At 45.6% G+C, this 18,540-nt stretch overlaps 5 protein-coding genes across 6 annotated transcripts; 2 read left to right on the plus strand and 3 right to left on the minus strand.

Moving 5' to 3' along the window:
• Positions 1-732: 732 nt before the first annotated feature.
• Positions 733-4,165, minus strand: LOC135346005 (sperm-associated antigen 6-like). 2 transcript variants are annotated; one of them, XM_064543477.1, is made up of 10 exons: positions 4,027-4,165; positions 3,829-3,922; positions 3,515-3,777; positions 3,269-3,452; positions 2,698-3,077; positions 2,484-2,636; positions 2,099-2,290; positions 1,868-2,044; positions 1,085-1,170; positions 733-943 (listed from the first exon to the last, which is right to left on the minus strand). In XM_064543477.1, the coding sequence occupies exons 2-10, from the start codon at positions 3,851-3,853 to the stop codon at positions 877-879; spliced, it is 1,527 nt and encodes a 508-aa protein (XP_064399547.1). In that variant the 5' UTR covers positions 3,854-3,922; positions 4,027-4,165; the 3' UTR covers positions 733-876. The 2 variants fall into 2 exon arrangements, with proteins under 2 accessions (XP_064399547.1, XP_064399548.1); XM_064543478.1 differs by having other exon boundaries at positions 3,829-3,892; positions 4,027-4,155.
• Positions 4,166-4,222: 57 nt separating this feature from the next.
• On the plus strand, positions 4,223-7,033 carry LOC135346003 (poly(ADP-ribose) glycohydrolase-like). Its single transcript, XM_064543473.1, has 6 exons — positions 4,223-5,549; positions 5,663-5,835; positions 6,045-6,181; positions 6,249-6,378; positions 6,610-6,751; positions 6,812-7,033. Exons 1-6 carry the CDS (start codon positions 4,395-4,397, stop codon positions 6,944-6,946), a joined length of 1,872 nt encoding a protein of 623 aa, XP_064399543.1. The 5' UTR covers positions 4,223-4,394; the 3' UTR covers positions 6,947-7,033.
• LOC135345998 (uncharacterized) lies at positions 6,999-15,243 on the minus strand. Its single transcript, XM_064543467.1, has 23 exons — positions 14,997-15,243; positions 14,428-14,532; positions 14,248-14,372; positions 14,057-14,169; positions 13,796-13,904; positions 13,566-13,722; positions 13,228-13,415; positions 12,624-12,845; positions 12,202-12,398; positions 11,928-12,110; positions 11,068-11,276; positions 10,861-10,979; positions 10,691-10,806; positions 10,184-10,453; positions 9,810-10,030; positions 9,575-9,713; positions 8,953-9,256; positions 8,719-8,860; positions 8,293-8,395; positions 8,105-8,241; positions 7,516-7,710; positions 7,312-7,361; positions 6,999-7,222 (listed from the first exon to the last, which is right to left on the minus strand). Exons 1-23 carry the CDS (start codon positions 15,114-15,116, stop codon positions 7,135-7,137), a joined length of 3,612 nt encoding a protein of 1,203 aa, XP_064399537.1. The 5' UTR covers positions 15,117-15,243; the 3' UTR covers positions 6,999-7,134.
• An 853-nt stretch (positions 15,244-16,096) lies between these two features.
• On the plus strand, positions 16,097-17,301 carry LOC135346010 (forkhead box protein B2-like). Its single transcript, XM_064543482.1, has 4 exons — positions 16,097-16,355; positions 16,421-16,516; positions 16,572-16,854; positions 16,913-17,301. The coding sequence occupies exons 1-4, from the start codon at positions 16,314-16,316 to the stop codon at positions 17,137-17,139; spliced, it is 648 nt and encodes a 215-aa protein (XP_064399552.1). The 5' UTR covers positions 16,097-16,313; the 3' UTR covers positions 17,140-17,301.
• Positions 17,302-17,532: 231 nt separating this feature from the next.
• On the minus strand, positions 17,533-18,512 carry LOC135346011 (large ribosomal subunit protein uL15-like). The gene is made up of 5 exons (XM_064543483.1): positions 18,418-18,512; positions 18,264-18,327; positions 18,125-18,200; positions 17,895-18,066; positions 17,533-17,747 (listed from the first exon to the last, which is right to left on the minus strand). Exons 1-5 carry the CDS (start codon positions 18,418-18,420, stop codon positions 17,619-17,621), a joined length of 444 nt encoding a protein of 147 aa, XP_064399553.1. The 5' UTR covers positions 18,421-18,512; the 3' UTR covers positions 17,533-17,618.
• Positions 18,513-18,540: the final 28 nt, after the last annotated feature.

Genomic DNA, 18,540 nt, shown 5'->3' on the forward strand with positions numbered 1-18,540 from the left:
TTAATGATATTCATGGGATAATTGGCATGATTTCGTTCGGGTAATTATCAGAATGTGAATGTACTTTATTATCTTTCTTAGGTGTTGGACGTAGCTAGCGCAATTACACTGAATTTGGCCCTATTATAAAAAAAAAAGTATGAAACACAATAGAGTTTGTAGATTTATTCCCCATGGTGACCCGGTCCTAATAAGGGATGTTGAGGTGGCCATCAGGTGCAGTCCACACCAGTCCCTGGGGCAATGTGGTGGAAACCATTACTACTAGCTACTATAATAATTATGCTATACAATAGCCTAGAGGTTTCCTTTAGTATAATAGCTACTCCCCTTGCAGCTCACTTAATATATAAGGATTGGTGAAGAAATGTCTGTTGACATCATAATTATGTATAAGTAAGCCACTTCACTATCTAGGTCTTGTGTAAACTATCTCAAGTAGTTTTTTACAATTTATCATTTGACCCAAACCTCCCCAAGTGAGCTGCAAAGCACAGTATAACTATCATAACAAGTGCTGTGTACACATGCAGGCTGTAACTGTGCCTCTGTGTACACATGCAGGCTGTAACTGTGCTGTGTACACATGCAGGCTGTAACTGTGCCTCTGTGTACACATGCAGGCTGTAACTGTGCCTCTTGTGTACACATGCAGGCTGTAACTGTGCCTCCTCTTAGCATAATTATAGCACACACAGAGTATCCTTCACTATTACACATTATTTGACCAGCGATAATGCTCACAATAGTTGAGGCAATGTCAATACAAATTAGTGGTTAACAACACGTAGTACCAGTCAAGTGGATGTTTCACAAAAAGCACTGCTGCATAATAACTATGGCAATAAGTTCAAAGTGTCTCTATTGTGGTGATAGCTATACACTTGGTTTGTACTGTTCAACTCTCTCCAGTAGTTTATCTGAGTAGCCAGGAGAGTAGTACCTGCAGAGGTGTGGGGGGGAGACTAATATTCGGGGCAAAACCACTCTTAGAGTATACGTATATACACACAATGATTGTGCTACTATAATTATAGCTGACTAGACAATGTGCCCCATGGGACCACAATACAATAAGCCCTACCTGACAATCTCCTCTGGGTAGCAACTATTGATGGTCCGTATGTACTCTGCCAGTATAGTACCTGGCTCAGCATGGATCTCCTGAATCTGTGGAAAAGAAATAATAGCATTAGGCAAGCAGCACACACACACACACACACACACACACACACACACACACACACACACACACACACACACACACACACACACACACACACACACACACACACACACACACACACACACACACACACACACACACACACACACACACACACACACACACACACACACACACACACACACACACACACACACACACACACACACACACACACACACACACACACACACACACACACACACACACACACACACACACACACACACACACACACACACACACACACACACACACACACACACACACACACACACACACACACACACACACACACACACACACACACACACACACACACACACACACACACACACACACACACACACACACACACACACACACACACACACACACACACACACACACACACACACACACACACACACACACACACACACACACACACACACACACACACACACACACACACACACACACACACACACACACACACACACACACACACACACACACACACACACACACACACACACACACACACACACACACACACACACACACACACACACACACACACACACACACACACACACACACCTAATCAGCCAGCTAAACACAAAGGTACTGCACTAGTTGTATAGGTTGCAGTGTGGGTACCTTCTTAAGACCTCCGGAGGTGACAAAGAGTCTCCTAGCTTTAGGATCGTTGGGCAGGACCTTTGAGAACTGACCAACGACGTGTTTGAGGATATTGGGAGGAGCATCATGTAAGAGGGGCTCCAGAGCAGGGAGGTGCACACAGCGACTCAGAATATTCTTCAGAGACCTCTTAGCCTGCACGGGGGTACAATAAACTCACAACAATAATATGGCATAAATGTACGTTACCTTAGATTGCAAGTCCTGAGCATTGTCTGATGCGAGGTAGAGGTCCAACAGTCTGGGTAGGACGTTAGCCTGTGCCAGTGCCTTGGCATGTTCTGGAGTGTGCCGACCTATCTGACCGAGGGCCCAGGCAGTGGCTGCCTGTATGTGCTCCTCCGTCTCCTCTGAGAGGGCAATCGCTAACTGGACAACACCCTGCATGAGAGAGCAGAATGTACTAACTAGAGAACTATCAAATTGGCTGAAATTCGGAAAAAATAACGCTAATTAGCTTTTGCTAAAATTAATAGGTAGATTTAACCAGAAAAGTATGTGAGCTATTGAATGCGAATTGAACATTCATAACTTTCAGGCTCTCTAAGGTGTGCATTAATTATTGTAAACATACCTTTGAGACGATGACTGCCATAGCGAGGTTCTCAGAGTGTGCTGCCACATATCCAAGCATCATGATTCCAGGCAGTCTCACGTTCCCCTTGCTGTCCCCAATATAGTCAATGACTGCAGCCACTCCACCAGCATTCACTATCAACTGGGCAAGCTGTGCGTGTGTGTGAGGGGGGGGCTGCTTAGTGTGTCTCTAATAGTAGAGGTAGTGATACCTCTGGTGTGTGTTTAGCAATCTCCCGGATAAGAGTAGCCACATTCTTCTGCACATAATCATCGGGGTCTCTTAGACTGGACAGGAGAGCAGGAAACACTTCAGCCTCCACCACCAACTCTGCCAACTCAACACTGTGCTTGGAGATCTGACTCAGAGCACTGTACACTTGTCGCTTGAGCTTAGAGTCCTTGTTCCCTATAAGTGCAGCTAGATGAGCTATAGCCCCAGCATCCACCACCGTCTGGGCCAGTTCTGGTGAATGCTTAGCAATATCACTGAGCGCTGAAGCAGATATCCTCTTGAGAGCGATCTCAGGCTCTTGAATGCACAGGACTAGCAAAGGAACAGCACCAGCATCCACCACTGCTTGAGACAACTCTGGAGCAGGGGAACAGTCAATAAGTTGTTAATGATCTTTACCATTTACAGTGGAATCCCTAGGAAAGGCCATGCGATGATATAAAGGGCAGGTTAAAATAAGCAGTTTGTGTACAAAACAGTCCCTCAACAAAGGCCACCTCTGACTGTATAATAGCCAAAACCTTGTTCCCCAAATGTTATAACTGTACCTCCATTGTGCCTGGCTATGTAGCCGAGAGCCCAAGCTGCCGACTCTTTAACTCCAGGATCAAACTCTTCTAGACAGATAACGAGAGCATCCAGAGCCCCACACTCAACCACATTCTGTGCCAGCTCAGGGGAATGCTTGGCTACAGCTCTCAACACAAATGAGGCTGCCTTCTTGTAGAAGCGCTGCACAAACACACCTCACCATTAGATCATGCCCTACTATACAAGTGTGTGTGTGTGCTCACATTCTGCTCAGCTAGGGAGTAGACCAGCTGGGGCAGTATGTCTCCCTTCACTACTGCCTCAGCTAGATCATCATTGTAGTTGGCTAGACGTCCTAGAGCCAGGGCTGCAGTCTGCTGGACAGTAGGAACAATGTCCAATAGCAGTGGTCTCAATAGTTGCATCACTCCATTATTCTGTAGGCTCTCGATGTTCTGTGGCCGTGACGCCAGCTCAGACACGGTCTGCACAAACTGTGCCCTGGCCTTCTGATAGGTCTCGAACACTGGAGTGCACTAGTTTAGACACAACACACTACACATGATATTATGGGTACCTTGTACAACTTGTCTCTGGCTCATTTTCCTCCGTACAGCGAATTAATTAATTAATGTAGTAACCTTACAGAAGAAGTGTTTTACAATTTGTTCCTATAGCAACACACCATGAAACCACACCCACCATTAAATTGAAGGGCTCCGGTAAAGAAGGGCTACAATATTCAGACAAAATCAACATTACTGCACTAACTTACTCTGCATAGATCAAAGAAGAAGCTCCAGCTGCAATATGAACAGTCAAAAGCAACTAGCTAGAAAGTTATGATAGTTTTTTAAAGGTCAAAGGTAGCAATCAATTTTGATGAACTTTGACCTCCGTTTTCTCGAAATAATTATACCGAATGCGTTTTATCACCGTTTTTGACCGAGGCACTTCAATTGGACTTATAAAATGGGCGTGTCTGCTCAACTATAGCAATTTATGTAGAGTACACATGTAGAGCATCTAGGAGTACCTATCGCTAGTTCAAGCACTACAAACACAGATCAAGCCAACCAGAGACAACTCGAGGACTAAGCAAAGTCTGGAGGTCATTGTTTGATAATTTACAGAGTTCATTGGATGATGGAAGCAACTCCACCTTCCACAAAGAAAAGAAAAACTGTTCCAGCACCAACCACCTCTCAACCTCTTGTAACTAACTTTTTCAAGCCGACTAGACAGGACGAACCTAGATCTACTGGGAACACTGAGGAAGACGTTAGTGACGACAACGCTCGTGTTAGACCGGATAGCCCTGAGCTCTTCTCCAGCCCATCTCCTGTAGGCATGGCTACTGCCTCCAGTCTGTCAGTGCACTCATCATCGCGTGGTACCTCTAGTACTCGATCCCTCACTTCCAGTCTCAGTGACAAGGCTCCTCCGTGGAGTGGCTCTCCCCTCAATGAGCTCTGCTTTGGTCCATGCTCATACCCCATTCTACCCCCACTGGTACCCTCTCCTCATCACTCTATTCTGTTCAGACCTCGGCTGACACCTGGCTCCCTCCCTCAACCTTATCCTGATAGGTTCCGTGATGTGTGGGACCAGTACCATGTTCGTATGCCTTGTTCCAGCAAGAGTGAGTATCCTCTTGATGATGGGAGACTAGTCAGTCGCTGGGATCTCATCAAACAAGCACTCAGCAGAACAATCGCTAATGTACATGATTTTGAAGAAGCTCTATTGTCCTATAACTCTCACTATGCAAAGAGATGGGGCTTCAAAGGACTATACGTCTACTTTGATGAGATTTGCTCTGAAGAGGAAAGGGACGTGTTTTTCAAGCAGCTTCTACCTCGGATAGTTAGCCTTGCCCTAAGTCTCCCTGACATTGTAACACATGCTGTACCGCTACTCAAGAAGCAGCAAGACTACTCCATCACGCTGAGTCAACAACAGATTGCTTGTCTCCTGGCCAACGCTTTTCTGTGTACATTTCCTCGAAGAAACACAATTCAAAGAAGTTCAGAATATGCCTCATATCCGTTTATAAACTTTAACACTTTGTTTACTGCCAATGCGAGGAAATCCATCAGTCAAGATCGTGAGAACAAGCTGAGATGTCTCTTTCACTATTTCACTCGAGTGACGGCTAAAATGCCCTGGGGGGTAGTGACGTTTGAGCGCCAGGTGTTGAAGGACCCCCCACACTGGGAGAGCAGCTCTACCCTCCTCACCAAGCTCCACGTCATCTCAGAGGGTAGCATAGAGGACAAAGGTCACGGCATGTTACAGGCGAGTGTGTGTATCATGGCATTATTGTTTAGGAACCCGTAATTTGTGTTGCAGATTGAACTAATTGTATCAGAATTTTCCAACAAAATAATTACAATCACTTGTTTCCTCAGGTTGACTTTGCCAACAAGTACTTGGGAGGCGGTGTGTTAAACCGTGGCTGTGTGCAGGAGGAGATACGGTTCCTGATATGTCCCGAGCTCCTCGCCTCTCTGCTATTCACTGAGGAGCTGGATGACAATGAGAGCCTCCTCATGACAGGCTCTGAGAGATTCAGCAACTATACGTATGTATCACGTGATAATAAATCCTGTAATAATTCCGGTAGCTATCTTTGTGTGCCTGTAATTTGTGTTCTGATTTTCCAATTTCAATCATCATAGCGTGTGTGCATGTTTGACCCTATATTGGTAGCCAGTATATCACCACACATAGGCCATATACAGTACATAAGCTAGTACAAGGTACTGTGTTCACCATGTACATGTTGTGCAGGGGCTATGCTAGCAGCTTTGAATGGGCTGGTACTCATAGAGACGAGACTACCAGGGACAGTTGGGCCAGGATACAAACCAAAGTGGTTGCCATTGATGCTCTCAAGTTTAGCTCTATTGGAGCCCAATACAGACCAGGTTAATCATAATTATAGTTGCACACACGTCAGGTGTTGTCCACATAGTTACTTCCCCCTTCATGCAGACACCATACGCAGAGAACTGAACAAGGCATATTGTGGATTCATGGATGGACCCTACACTTCATCTTGTGGGCAGAGCATGGCTGTTGCCACAGGAAACTGGGGATGTGGAGCCTTCAGGGGAGACCCCAGGTACCAATGTGTGTGTTAAAAGAGCATCTTTGAATGGCCATAACTTCACTGAAAATGGCCTGTTGTTCAAAATTTGGTATTTGAGCATACCATCTGAAAGAGCTCTTTCTAAGTTTTCAGAAAATCATTATTATCAATGAATTTGGCCCATCATAACTAGTTAGAAGCTCTCAGAACAGGGCTTGCCAACAACAGTACGTCCTACAATCATTAGTATTCACTTTCTCATAGACTTAAGAGTGTTCTCCAGTTAATGGCTGCCTCTGAGGCCAAGAGAGATGTGGTGTACTTCACATTTGGTGATGAGAGACTACAAACAGACATTGCCTCCCTCCATGCTCTCATCACTCGTAACAAAGTCACTGTTGGACAGGTAGAGTGCTCACACACACACACCCCTACCCTGTCCCATGCACTACTCCCCTATACACAGATGTGGAGTGCTCTAGTGAGGTACAGCTCGTACAGGACGCGGCGAGATAGACCCAGTCTCCACTCATACCTCCATACTACATTGGGAGCACCTCCTGCTGTCATAGCAACCACCCAACCCACAAACACTGTATAATTATAGAGAGCACAAATTTCATGCACTTGTTCCATTTATTGACAAATTAAACTTTGTTCATCAATAATAATTTATATAAGATCATTATTTTACTGACAATAGATTATGTATCAATATAATCAGTACGAGCAATGACACTACATTGTAATAGCTGATATGACAGCAAAAAATCAGTTCTTTTGGACGAGTTATTTGAGCTTAGACATGAAAGAGTTCATGTTGAGTGAGATGGCAATCTTCTTGCGGTTCTCAACTGGTGCAGGAGCAAAACAGAACCTGCACACGAGGGAAGGTGGTCGCATGTAAACCAGGGGGGGGGGCATGTTGACACAGGGGAGCATGTATTAGCTGGGGGTGGTACTCACTTTTTGAACTCCTCCAATTCATCGTCATAGTCATCATTATCAGATCCACTCTACATAACAAGAACAAGAGTCAGTCACGCACCAATAGACCCACCTGCCCCAAGTACCCATCACTCTAAAAGAGGCCCAACTACCTTATAAACACAAACAATGTAAACATAACACCCCCCACACACACACACACACACTAGGGGTACCACCTACCAGGTCACTGTCAGTAGAGGAGAGACTCAACTTCATGTCCTCACACTTGCCATTCTCCACCAACCCCTCAGCAGCAGTGTCCTCTCCATCAGTCTGGGCTAGTGTTTCAGACTCCTGGTCAGTGGTGAGGTTCTGCTCTTGAGACTGTGGGCCTCCATTACCTTGAGGGGGCTCCTCTGTCTTGCTGGTAGCCAGCTGAGCAATGGGAGAAAGAGAGATGTAAATATATCAGCTTTTGTAACTTATAAGCAATCCTTGATACTCAGACAGGCACAGTACTATACCGTATAGCGCGAAATTTTTGAGGGGTTTAATTTTCTCGGATTTCGTGGATTAGCAATCCTACAAGTCCACGAAAATTGTTCTTTAATTAGCTATAATGTGCAAAGATTTAGAGGTGTGGCTTCCGGTAAGCAGTCATTCCGCGAACACTGTGCAATGAAATGCTTTTAGAGGCCATTCCACGAAATATAAGTGCCTTAAAAATTTCGTGCTATACGGTATAATATTTATCGTGCAAAGGCCATACAATAAACAGTATCAATGCTTATTTCATACAATGAACAGTAATAGTTAAGATTTTACAAACCTTCTTAAGTTTCCTCCTCTGTCTCTTGGCAGCACGTGAGCTCGTGTGAGGCTCATTGTCTTCATCTCCCTCAATGAATGCTAGTAGCTCCTCCACCGAGGTCTCATTACCCACACTATCACAGCCACCTTTGCGTCCTGTGTGTGTATGTGTGGAGGGTCAATACGCTGAATAGCTCTATCACTCACCCTTGGAGGAACCGGGATCTCTTTTCTTGCGCTTGTCCTCCAGTTTGGCTCTCATCTTGTCCCTCTGTTTGGTGAAGTTGTGGCTGGTAGGGGCAGTGGGTGGCTGCAAGGGAGGTATTATGTGCGTACATGCAAGTTAGCTGTCAAAATGGACAATCCTCACACAATTACCAGTTATGGGCAGTTTACCAAAACAGGCTAATTTTGAAAGAAACACTAAGGCAATAGCACATGCATTCTCTTTCTTAAAAATGGGAGATTTAGGCCAGAAAGCAATCGTTTGATCTAAACACAACATCTTCACAACTTCTTCAACAATCTTCAACAAACACACAACAAACACATCATCTCAAGATCTAAACACAACAAAGAACTACAAGATGAACCTACCAAACAGACTAATATTGTGTGGATATAATGACTTACCCCGTTGTGTCCAAACAGCTCGCAGTAGCAACAGGGGCAATATCGCCGTGACGACTCGGAGTTCCCAGCAGCATCAGTACCCCCCGTACCGTGTGAGGGGGCAGAGGCCTGACAGGCCGTGGTCGTCGCGGTAACAGGAGACCTGAATAAAGAATTATAAGGAATAATATATAATAGTTATTAATAAAAATTTAAGAATTTGGTGGATTGTGAGTATAACATGATCTTGCTTACCCAGTGTGGTTGTGTGTCGCTGAGCAAGTGAGTGGGTGGGGGGAGGGGCCAGTGGGTGTGGTCGAGTTAGGAGGCTGATGCTCATGTCTGCAATCACATGACTTGATGCTGTCCCCGTATCCCGAGTCTCCCTCGGCACCGTCACCATGGCAACAGTTGTAGTGTGCATGGTGATGATGATGATGGTGATGATGGTGATGTGACGATCCATTCTGTATTTGCTGAACCTCACTCTCGATCTGTGCACTCCCACTAGTTGACATCCAGTTCTGCCACAGTCCTTCCTTAGTCATGGGGTGTGGGGCTATATACAGTGAGGGGAGGGTTAATCATTGGGGTGTGGGGCTATATACAGTGAGGGGAGGGTTAATCATTGGGATGTGAGCTATATACAGTGGGGGGAGGGTTAATTCTCGGGTGTAGGGAGAAAAGTTCGAGTAAGCAAATTCACTGTACACACAGAGATAATACAACAATACAAGCTACATGTACTAGCGCGCGCGCGCGCACGCACGCACACACACACACACACACACACACACACACACACACACACACACACACACACACACACACACACACACACACACACACACACACACACACACCACACACAGCGTACGTCTTTTCTTGGGCCCTTTGTCAGACTTGGTTTTGTCATCCTCATCAGTATCCAATAGTTTGATGGAGTCGAGATGTGCAGTGAGTGAGCTCAGACTAGTAGCATTCGGGTCAGTGGGGTTGAGGGGGCGGGTGTAGACCTGTATAGAGATAATTATAATTATGTATAACAATGCCACTGTGTACACAAGCTAGCCGTGTGCGTGGGCGTGTGGGTGTGTGGATGTACTGCTTACTGGCCGGATGGTAGCGGCCATAGCTCCAACACAAGCTGAACACTGACAAGGTTGACTAGAGTTTGCCAAGTACACAGGTTTGAACTCTGGAACAGGTTTCTCTACAGTCTGCACTGGAGGTAATGAGGACTCTTGCTGCACTGGGGGTAACAAGGACTCTTGCTGCACTGGGGGTAACGAGGACTCCTGCTGTTCCCTCACTTCATATCGTAGGGCCGAGTCTGTGGAGACAACAATACATGTAGTTAAATCAACTAGCAGCATACACACACACAATGAAAGCTTTACGATGTGTTACAATAAGAGTTTATGGAGTAGGCATTGTTCCACACTCAAGAATTTGTTGATGCGAATCAAGCAGCCTTCAAACATACCATCAGTTTCCAGTGTCTTCTCCTCCTCCTTTGCTACCTCCTCCTTGGCGTTCCTCTCCTCCTTTGCTACCTCCTCCTGGGCGTTCCTCTCTCGCTGCTTGCTGCTCACCAGTGACTCGAGCTGCTTACGCTTCTCCAGCAGTAAGTCCATGAACTCTTTGTGTGAGTCAGTATGGACAAACATGAGGTCCTCCACACTCTTGTCCCCACTGCTCAGTGTGTTCATAGCAGGACCTCCATTGACCTCACTCTGTAGGCCAAGCTCATCACCTGGCAGAGACAGATAGAGGCAATAATACAGTCACACAGTGTGAATAAAATTAATGGATAACAAATATCAATTCTATGCTTCTATGTACATGTATATTTCAATTTGCACACACACACGTACCGACAAAGTTGACGTCAGCCACCACCCTCATACACACACACCCACACACACACACACGTACCGACACAGTTGACGTCAGCCACCACCCTCACACACACACACACACACACACGTACCAACACAGTTGACGTCAGCCACCACCCTCACACTGTTGAGCTCCAGTTGTGTTAACTTCATTTGCACCTGATCACAAGCATTGAATATAACACGCCCTCCATCCGCTAGAAAGTTCCTAGATAAAGGGACAGAGTATATTAATAGGTGACTGTGAGCATGTAGTACTCACTTGTCCAGGTCTTGTACAGTGAGCCTCTTCATGAAGCGTATCTTCATGGTCATGCCTTGCAGGAAGTCGTGCTGTCGGCTTCGTCCATTATTACACTCCTGACGATGCACAATCAGCTCCTACACACACACAGGTAACACAATAAGCACACACACAGGTAACACAATAAGCACACACACACACACACTAAGGGAGTATAATCATTACCCATGTTCTGTGGAGGTCCACTTCCTCCTCTGCTGAGAGGACTGGCTCACTTGACTCTTCCCCTCCATTTCTAGCCGCCCTCTCTTGACTACGCGATGCCTCCATTTCATCATCAATGAAGTAGATCTTATCACTGGCCTCCAGCGTCTCCGTGCCAACCAGAGTGTCGTTGATATCACTCAGGGAAAACCCCTCATTGTCAAACAAGTCTGATGGATAACGTAAGGATAAGCTCATACACATGGGGCATATGCCATTTTTTTCAATGATTTTCTGAAAGCTTAGAAAGAAACCTTTCAAATGATGTGTTTAAATCCAAACTTTCGTTGGGGCCATAATTTGTCATTTTTCGGCCTTGGACCATGGGCTATTATTCATGGTGTGATCAAATTGGCAAATACTTTTATCGTTCAAAAATACACTTTGATGACACCATTTAAAAGGTTTTTTTCTAAGCTTTCGGAAAATCATAAAATCGTTGAAGTTAGATCTACGGAATTCAAGTTATGGCAGCTGAAAGAGTCCCCAGATTACACCAAAGACCGACTATTCTGAGATTAAATGGAGGAGTTGTAGTTGAACATCTTTCAACAGCTGTAACTTCAGTATTGTTGATCCAATAGATTTTCTGAACACTTAGAAAGATACCCTTCAATTTAGATGGGGCCGAAATTTGTCATTTTTCGGCCTAGCTTGGACCGAAATTGAACACTGATGATGCCATAATTTGAAAGGTACATGTATCTTTCTAAACTTTGAAATTGAACTTATAATAGCTAGGTGATTCACAGCAAACCTAGCGATAATTAAATGATATTCATATCTAGTAGTCTTCTTTATTGTGTGTGTGTTTGGCATACCTTCAATCTTGAGGTTGATTCCGAGGGCCCTGAGAGTGTTGAGCTTCATGGTGACCTCCACCACCTCCTCCACACTCAGACCCAGTCTGCGGTATCTCAACAAGTCACCTCGTGTACACACTGGCTTAGAGGAGGTGAGGTCCAACTCTGTCATGTCCAAGTGAAGGGTGATCGTGTGAGTGGCTGCAGGGAGATGATCATTATACGCTATACAGTAGTGATATGGCACACACCAACTCTTAGCTATAGGAAGTAGAATAGTTTGCAGACGTACCAATATCACCATTGAGCCTAAACTCAGGTTCCCCGACAGGCTTGATACACTTAAAGAGTAGGCGAGACCACTCGAGCGCTTGCTTGCTCTTCACTGACCCACCCTCCGCCACAGAGGTGAGCACAGAGTGGATGGAGGCAGGCATAGTGGGTGTGTCTGTAGTGAGTGTGGTCTTAAGAGCCTCCACTTCATTGGACCTGGAGGAGAGATAACACACAGTCGCATGAGCCTTGAGTAAGACAGGCCTTTTATAAGGCATCCTGTAGATTCATGTAATGCAACTTTTAGCTTTGAAATTGGACATTCCTGGTACAAGCTATATCATATATAACCTCTTAAAGTTACATGTAGCTCTGAAAACAGGATTCTGAAATAGTCTCCTCCCCACACTGACCCCACACTAGTCCCCTCCTCACACTGACCCTGGTTGTGCGTTCTCCTTGTCCCCACCATCAGCTGCAACAGCACACTGTGTCTGTCTTTTGAGTTGCTTGAAGGACTCTCCGTCAGCAATGATCTTCTCAAAATGAGCCTTTTTCCTTTCTAGTTTCTTGCGTTGCTGGTCCTGATAACAACTGATCTGGTCTTTGGCTGCCCTCCAGATGAGGCACACCTCCTGCATCTCTCGATCAAGAGCCACATACCTACAGCCATTGCAGTGGTTACTCTAGTGCTAGAAATATATGCAAGCATAAAATAATGCGTTTTGGCCAATTTTAAGGCTCCAATAATGTTAGGTGATATTAATTTATACGTTTACCTCATATTGATTAAAGGTCGCAATTTTGACGGGGATTCATTGTAAAGGCTTCGAATTAATGGTGCGATACAAAAAGTATGCGATATGATAGCCGCTCACGTAAATAGTATATCACGTACATATATAATTATTTCTAGCACTATGGTGTGTAAGCAAGCAAGCACAGCCAACAATAATTATATACATGTAGCAGTATAAATGGACACAGTTACACAACAAAGAGAGGTGGGGGGGGGGGAAGAGAGATAATGGAGGGGGGATAGTACCTCTGGCTGAGCTCGTCTGCAGTGCTCCTATGGCAGGTATCTGATGCAAGGCTGGCCAGTCTCAGCTGGGCTATGATGAGAGGAAGGTTGGAGCTCATGAAGCTCTCAGCAAAGATGAGCTCTCTGAAGATGTTCTTGTTCATGAGCTCAATGGTCATGCCCAGTTTCTGCACATACTCACAAGCCTCCTGTGTGTGTGTGTGTGTGTGTGTGTGTGTGTGTGTGTGCGTGCGTGCGTGTGTGGGAGTAATAATTAGATAAGTGGGTGAAAATTTGGGTTCCAAATATTAGTGACAGGAAATGTACTTGCCAACCTCCTGCTCGAGTACATATCTCACCAGTGGCTCCAGCAGGTAGAGCAGGGCAGGCAGGGCATTACACAGAGCACCATACTCATCCAACAACATTTGTATGAACTCTATAGCCAGCTGAGGCGAGTTGAAACCACAAGACAGTTGCTCCAGGAGACGCACTTTGACCTCCAATAGATACTCCCTGTGCACACACAAAGGCCCCATTCATCAACCCACACTACAATAGTGCCATTACAGCCACAATGGCCACTCACCTTGCTAGGGTCTCTAGTCTCTGGAAGAACTGGTGAGGGTCTCGAGAGCAAAGCTTGTTGACAATCAGCCTCATCTTGTCTGAGCCAATGGAGGCTCTGTTACTCTGACCTGTGTAGGCAGTTAGAGACTAACACAAGGCTGGTACACAAGGCTGGCTATTCGTCTCTTTATCAGGATATAGGAAATGGATATCATATAGGTCATAGTTGAGCAATTACACTGAGTCACAACAAGCAAGCTTACACACACCGCCCACTCACTTGAGAGCATCATATTATCTCGATAGATACAGCGCACAATCTGTCGTATCTCCATCCACTGTGTCTGTGTGATGTGTGCTTCCTTCTCCACCTCGGGGGTCACAGAGTTCTCCCTAGAGGGGGGGGGGCAATATGACAACAGCTCCAGTCATGACAGCTAGGGCTCTGAATGCCAGGATACACATAGTTACCTCTTAGCAACACAGGCAGCACAGTTGCAACCACCAGCAGCGGCGGCAGCAGCTGAGTTGGTGATAGCTAACTGAGTGGAGGTGCTCTCCTCTGTCGGGTCACATGACGGACACATCCAGTTAGCCTGTGTGTGAGTGGGCGGTATATGTACCAGTGTGTGTGTGTGGGGGGCGGCTTACATGTTTCGGAATGACGGCTGCTACTCCATGTCTGAAGATGCCCTTACAACGATAGCACTTGGACGTACTTACAAAATGGTCTCTTTTGTCCGTTGACTGCTGTGCCTGAGGGGAGAGACTTACATGAAGCAGCTGCCAGGGTCTCACTCAAAACAATGGCTCTTATGAATCACAATCCATTGACAAAGAACGACACCTTTACTACCAGGCTGGGGTATTCATTACTATGTAGTGGTGCAGGCAGGCTGTGTTTATCAACTAATGAGGTAATCTATTACCACCCCTTTGTAGGCCACAGATATATTGTTAGCGTAACCAGACAACTTGTGTGTTTACTAACCCTCGCTATACACTGCTCAAACACACACACCCCACCCCCCCACACACATACACCCCACCCCCCCACACACACACACGTACACGTACACACCCCCACACACACTCACTTACTTACTCACACACACACACTAGAGATGCTTCAATACAGTACGTGTAGACACTCAAATGCTACACACCTACAGGCTACACTGTGTAGACACTTATGGTGGCTCATCTTATGCAATACTCACCTTGTGAGCGGGTTGACCATTGTTGATCTCCAAAGCCTCGCCCTGCTGTTGTGTTTTGGTCTTCTTCTTGCGTTTTTTACTCTTTTTCTTGGCTGCTGAGGCATTAGACGGGTCGCTCATCGTGAACCAGACTCTTCGTATTGTCTTACTGCTCACTAAAGGTTAGATCCAATTTACTACTCTAAGCTAGAAGCTGCCATTTTACTGACTTTGTGTACGCATGCTGTACTCGGTAATTCACGGATACTAGATAATGATCGTCACATGTCCAAGGGGGCGTGTCTCTTTCTTTCTGCGCAGTACGTGCAATGCGCAGAACATTAATTTTCTGCAGAACCACTTTGTTGGAAGGTATAATAATTATATCAGATTTCAGTAGACTCTAAAATGGCAGGACACTGGCACAGGGAGGAAAACAAAGCTCTCAGGGTAATTTTCTAGCTAAATCTGCATCTATAAGTATAATAAGCATGACGAAAACAAAGAAACTTTGCACAAACCCAAAGCCAGTTGCAGAAATTGTTGTGAAATAATTTTGATATCATTTTAGAAAGAAGCGAAGTTTGAACGTCAGGAGGAGAGGCTCCACCACCAAGCTGTCAATGCTGCTCTCCATGGAAACATCGGAAAAGCAGTTGCTCTTGAAGTGAGAATGTCTAACTATAACTATACATTTAATATTATAGAGCTATAATAATATATACAGGTTCGTGCAGATCAGAAACATCACCAAGCTGAGAATGCTGGACACCGTGCAGATGTAGCACATGACGTAGGTCACCATCACCACGGACATGGACATGTTCAACCTCACGGACATGGACATGTTCAACCCCACGGACACGGACATGTTCAACCCCACGGACACGGACATGTTCAACCCCACGGACACGGACATGTTCAACCCCACGGACATGGACATGTTCAACCCCACGGACATGGACATGTTCAACCTCACGGACACGGACATGTTCAACCCCACGGACACGGACATGTTCAACCCCACGGACACGGACACGTTCAACCCCATGGACATGAACACGTTGTTCACCATCACCACCATCATTGAGCTGCCTGGATTGTACTTAGAACGAAACAAATGGACAGGATTTGTGACAATGTGTGTGTGTGTGTGTGTGTATATAATGCATTGCATTGTGTTTTGAATAATGATTGTAGTATTTGTATATAGGTGTACCATGTGATAGTCATCATGATATCTGGAATGTTTAGGAGATGGGAGATAACCATATTCATAATAGAATAAGCACATGACCTTTTAATTTTCAAGAAGACAAGACAAACAGAGCTGAGACTATGGCAGGTCACTGGCATAGGGAAGAAAGGAAAGCTCTAAGGGTAAGTGCAAGCTGAACTATGGCATCCTTCTAATTCTTAATTGATTTTGGTTTATTGGTTTACAGCAAGAGGCCAGACTGGAGCACCAAGAGCAACGCCTACACAACAAGGCCGTCAATGCTGCACTGCATGGAAACATTGGGAAAGCAATCTCCCTGGAGGTGAGTATATTTATTGTGAACACACCGTTATACTAACCTTTGGTTGCCACTGCAGGCTAAAGCCCAGGGCAAGCATCACCAAGCTGAACATGCTGCACACAGGGCAGACTTAGTGCATGACGTCGCCCACCATCATCATGGCGGTCACCACCATCATGGCGTCCATCATGGTCACCATCATGGTCATGTCGGGGTGGGACACCATCACCATGTCCACCACATACCACCCCCAGCTGAGGTGGTGATTGTGCATCAAGCCCCACCCCCTGTGGCTGCTGTCCCACCCCCTTCTTACTACCCAATGGGATCGCAGGCCCCCCCTCCAACACAGCCGGCAGGTATGACTGTCTTGAATATTAGACTGCTAGTGTCATACCCACTATAACTCTCATGCAGCGTACCCACCTCAGCCGACCTCCTATGGATACCAGCCTCCACCACAGGGGGCCCCATACCAGCCCCCACCCCAAGCAGCCCCGTACCAGCCTCCACCACAGGGGCCCCCGTACCAGCCCCCACCCCAAGGTGCCCCATACCAGCCTCCACCCCAAGCAGGCCAATACCCGTACCAACCCCCACCCACTCAGGGATATCCTCCATCCAGTTATCCGGGATATCCCTAAGGAACCATATTGGACTGACTGTCTTAGTTACTAAGAAAAGTTGTGCATTAATGAATACAGTAACATAATTATTATTGTGTGCAATTGTAGATACTATAATTATGGTCATCATTAATTGTAGCTGCATGGCCATGGCTGTGCTACTAGTAGTTTAATGCTTCATGCTTTTTTTATGCATGCAACAACAATTGTAGCACCAACAATTGTAGCACCAACAATTGTAATACCATAATCAATCAATTTTTGAGATCATAATTCATAAGTTGATGACCAAACGAATCGGCCTGAGGTCATGCATGCATGCGTGCAGGGACCTTCCTCCCTCTATAATTATAACAAAACAATATGATTATAACATGCCTCTGAGGCATAGGATTTTTAATTATTAGACGATCATTATAAAACATTATCACGTGATTATTGAACAATTATGTCTCACATCAAAAACATGAAAATGCCAACAAAATTATTTCAAGTTTCTAAGCCACAAGTACACAAGCTCCGCCCACTTCTTTGATCTTTCTCTCGGCTCTCCTGCTGAAGAACTTTGCTTTAACTATGACTGGCTGCTTGGGAAGGTTGCCCTTGCCCAGGACTTTGTAGAAACCCTACAGGGAGCAAAAAATTATATAAGCACAAAATTATTAACAAAACAAGAGACAACATACAATGGAGATGCCATTTCGAAAGATATTTGATAAGCTATTTTCGGGAGGCCCTAACTTTACTAAAAGCAATAATAATCATGCTCTTACCGCTCTGATCACATCGATGATGGGAGCCTTGTCCGTCCTGTCCTTGTATTGTGTCCGGGTCTGATCAGATACCAGCGTCCAGATCTTGTCCAGATTAACAGTTGGACAATGGTACTTATTGCGGGTCAAATGAAAGTGCCTCATTCCAACTTTACCAAAGTAGCCAGGATGGCTGGAAGTGAACACATACCATAAACAGGGTAATGGAGTGAGGGGGACGTTGCTCTTACAATTTGTCGAAGTTGATCCTGTGATGATGCTGTCCTCCAGCATTTCCTCGACCACCAGGATGCTTGCGATGCTTACCTGCAAGTACACACACACACACACATAATACCATACCAAGCAACACAGTGACAAAGCTCTCACCAACTCGCCCATGGCCGTGGCTCACATGACCTCTAAGCTTCCTACACTTTCTTAGCCGGGCTACCTGCAAAAAGAAGTCATAGTATGTATTACAAAATCAGTCAACGATTCATTACAGCTCCTCACTGCATGGATCAGAGAGGATACAACTCACCATCTTGTCTTGTCTGCCACGAGGACTTGGGAAAAGAAGGGGCGGGGCTCACTGTATCGCACGTGTAGGGCGATACATTTGGTAAAGGTCGTCGAAGCACGTGGATATATCTAAGCAGTGTGG

Source organism: Halichondria panicea, chromosome 13, assembly GCF_963675165.1.
Source record: "Halichondria panicea chromosome 13, odHalPani1.1, whole genome shotgun sequence".
NCBI lineage: Eukaryota > Metazoa > Porifera > Demospongiae > Suberitida > Halichondriidae > Halichondria > Halichondria panicea.

Bases quoted from the DNA above. Each gene is read 5' to 3' on its own strand.
- LOC135346011 (XM_064543483.1), bottom strand. The intron at 18,067-18,124 runs GTAAGAGCAACG...GTTCACTTCCAG, and splicing joins AGGATCAACTTCGACAAATT to CCATCCTGGCTACTTTGGTA. The intron at 17,748-17,894 runs GTAAGAGCATGA...TGCTCCCTGTAG, and splicing joins TCATCGATGTGATCAGAGCG to GGTTTCTACAAAGTCCTGGG.
- LOC135346005 (XM_064543477.1), bottom strand. From the start codon at position 3,853: ATGAGCCAGAGACAAGTTGTACAAG. The intron at 2,045-2,098 runs GTAACGTACATT...ACCCCCGTGCAG, and splicing joins CTCAGGACTTGCAATCTAAG to GCTAAGAGGTCTCTGAAGAA. The intron at 1,171-1,867 runs GTACCCACACTG...TCTTTTCCACAG, and splicing joins CCTCCGGAGGTCTTAAGAAG to ATTCAGGAGATCCATGCTGA.
- LOC135346003 (XM_064543473.1), top strand. From the start codon at position 4,395: ATGATGGAAGCAACTCCACCTTCCACAAAGAAAAGAAAAACTGTTCCA. The intron at 5,836-6,044 runs GTATGTATCACG...CATGTTGTGCAG, and splicing joins GAGAGATTCAGCAACTATAC to GGGCTATGCTAGCAGCTTTG. The intron at 6,752-6,811 runs GTAGAGTGCTCA...CCCTATACACAG, and splicing joins ACAAAGTCACTGTTGGACAG to ATGTGGAGTGCTCTAGTGAG.
- LOC135345998 (XM_064543467.1), bottom strand. From the start codon at position 15,116: ATGAGCGACCCGTCTAATGCCTCAGCAGCCAAGAAAAAGAGTAAAAAA. The intron at 13,723-13,795 runs GTGAGTGGCCAT...GTGTGTGCACAG, and splicing joins AGACTAGAGACCCTAGCAAG to GGAGTATCTATTGGAGGTCA. The intron at 10,807-10,860 runs GTGAGTACTACA...CCCTTTATCTAG, and splicing joins ACTGTACAAGACCTGGACAA to GAACTTTCTAGCGGATGGAG.
- LOC135346010 (XM_064543482.1), top strand. From the start codon at position 16,314: ATGGCAGGTCACTGGCATAGGGAAGAAAGGAAAGCTCTAAGG. The intron at 16,517-16,571 runs GTGAGTATATTT...TTGCCACTGCAG, and splicing joins GGAAAGCAATCTCCCTGGAG to GCTAAAGCCCAGGGCAAGCA. The intron at 16,855-16,912 runs GTATGACTGTCT...ACTCTCATGCAG, and splicing joins CCCTCCAACACAGCCGGCAG to CGTACCCACCTCAGCCGACC.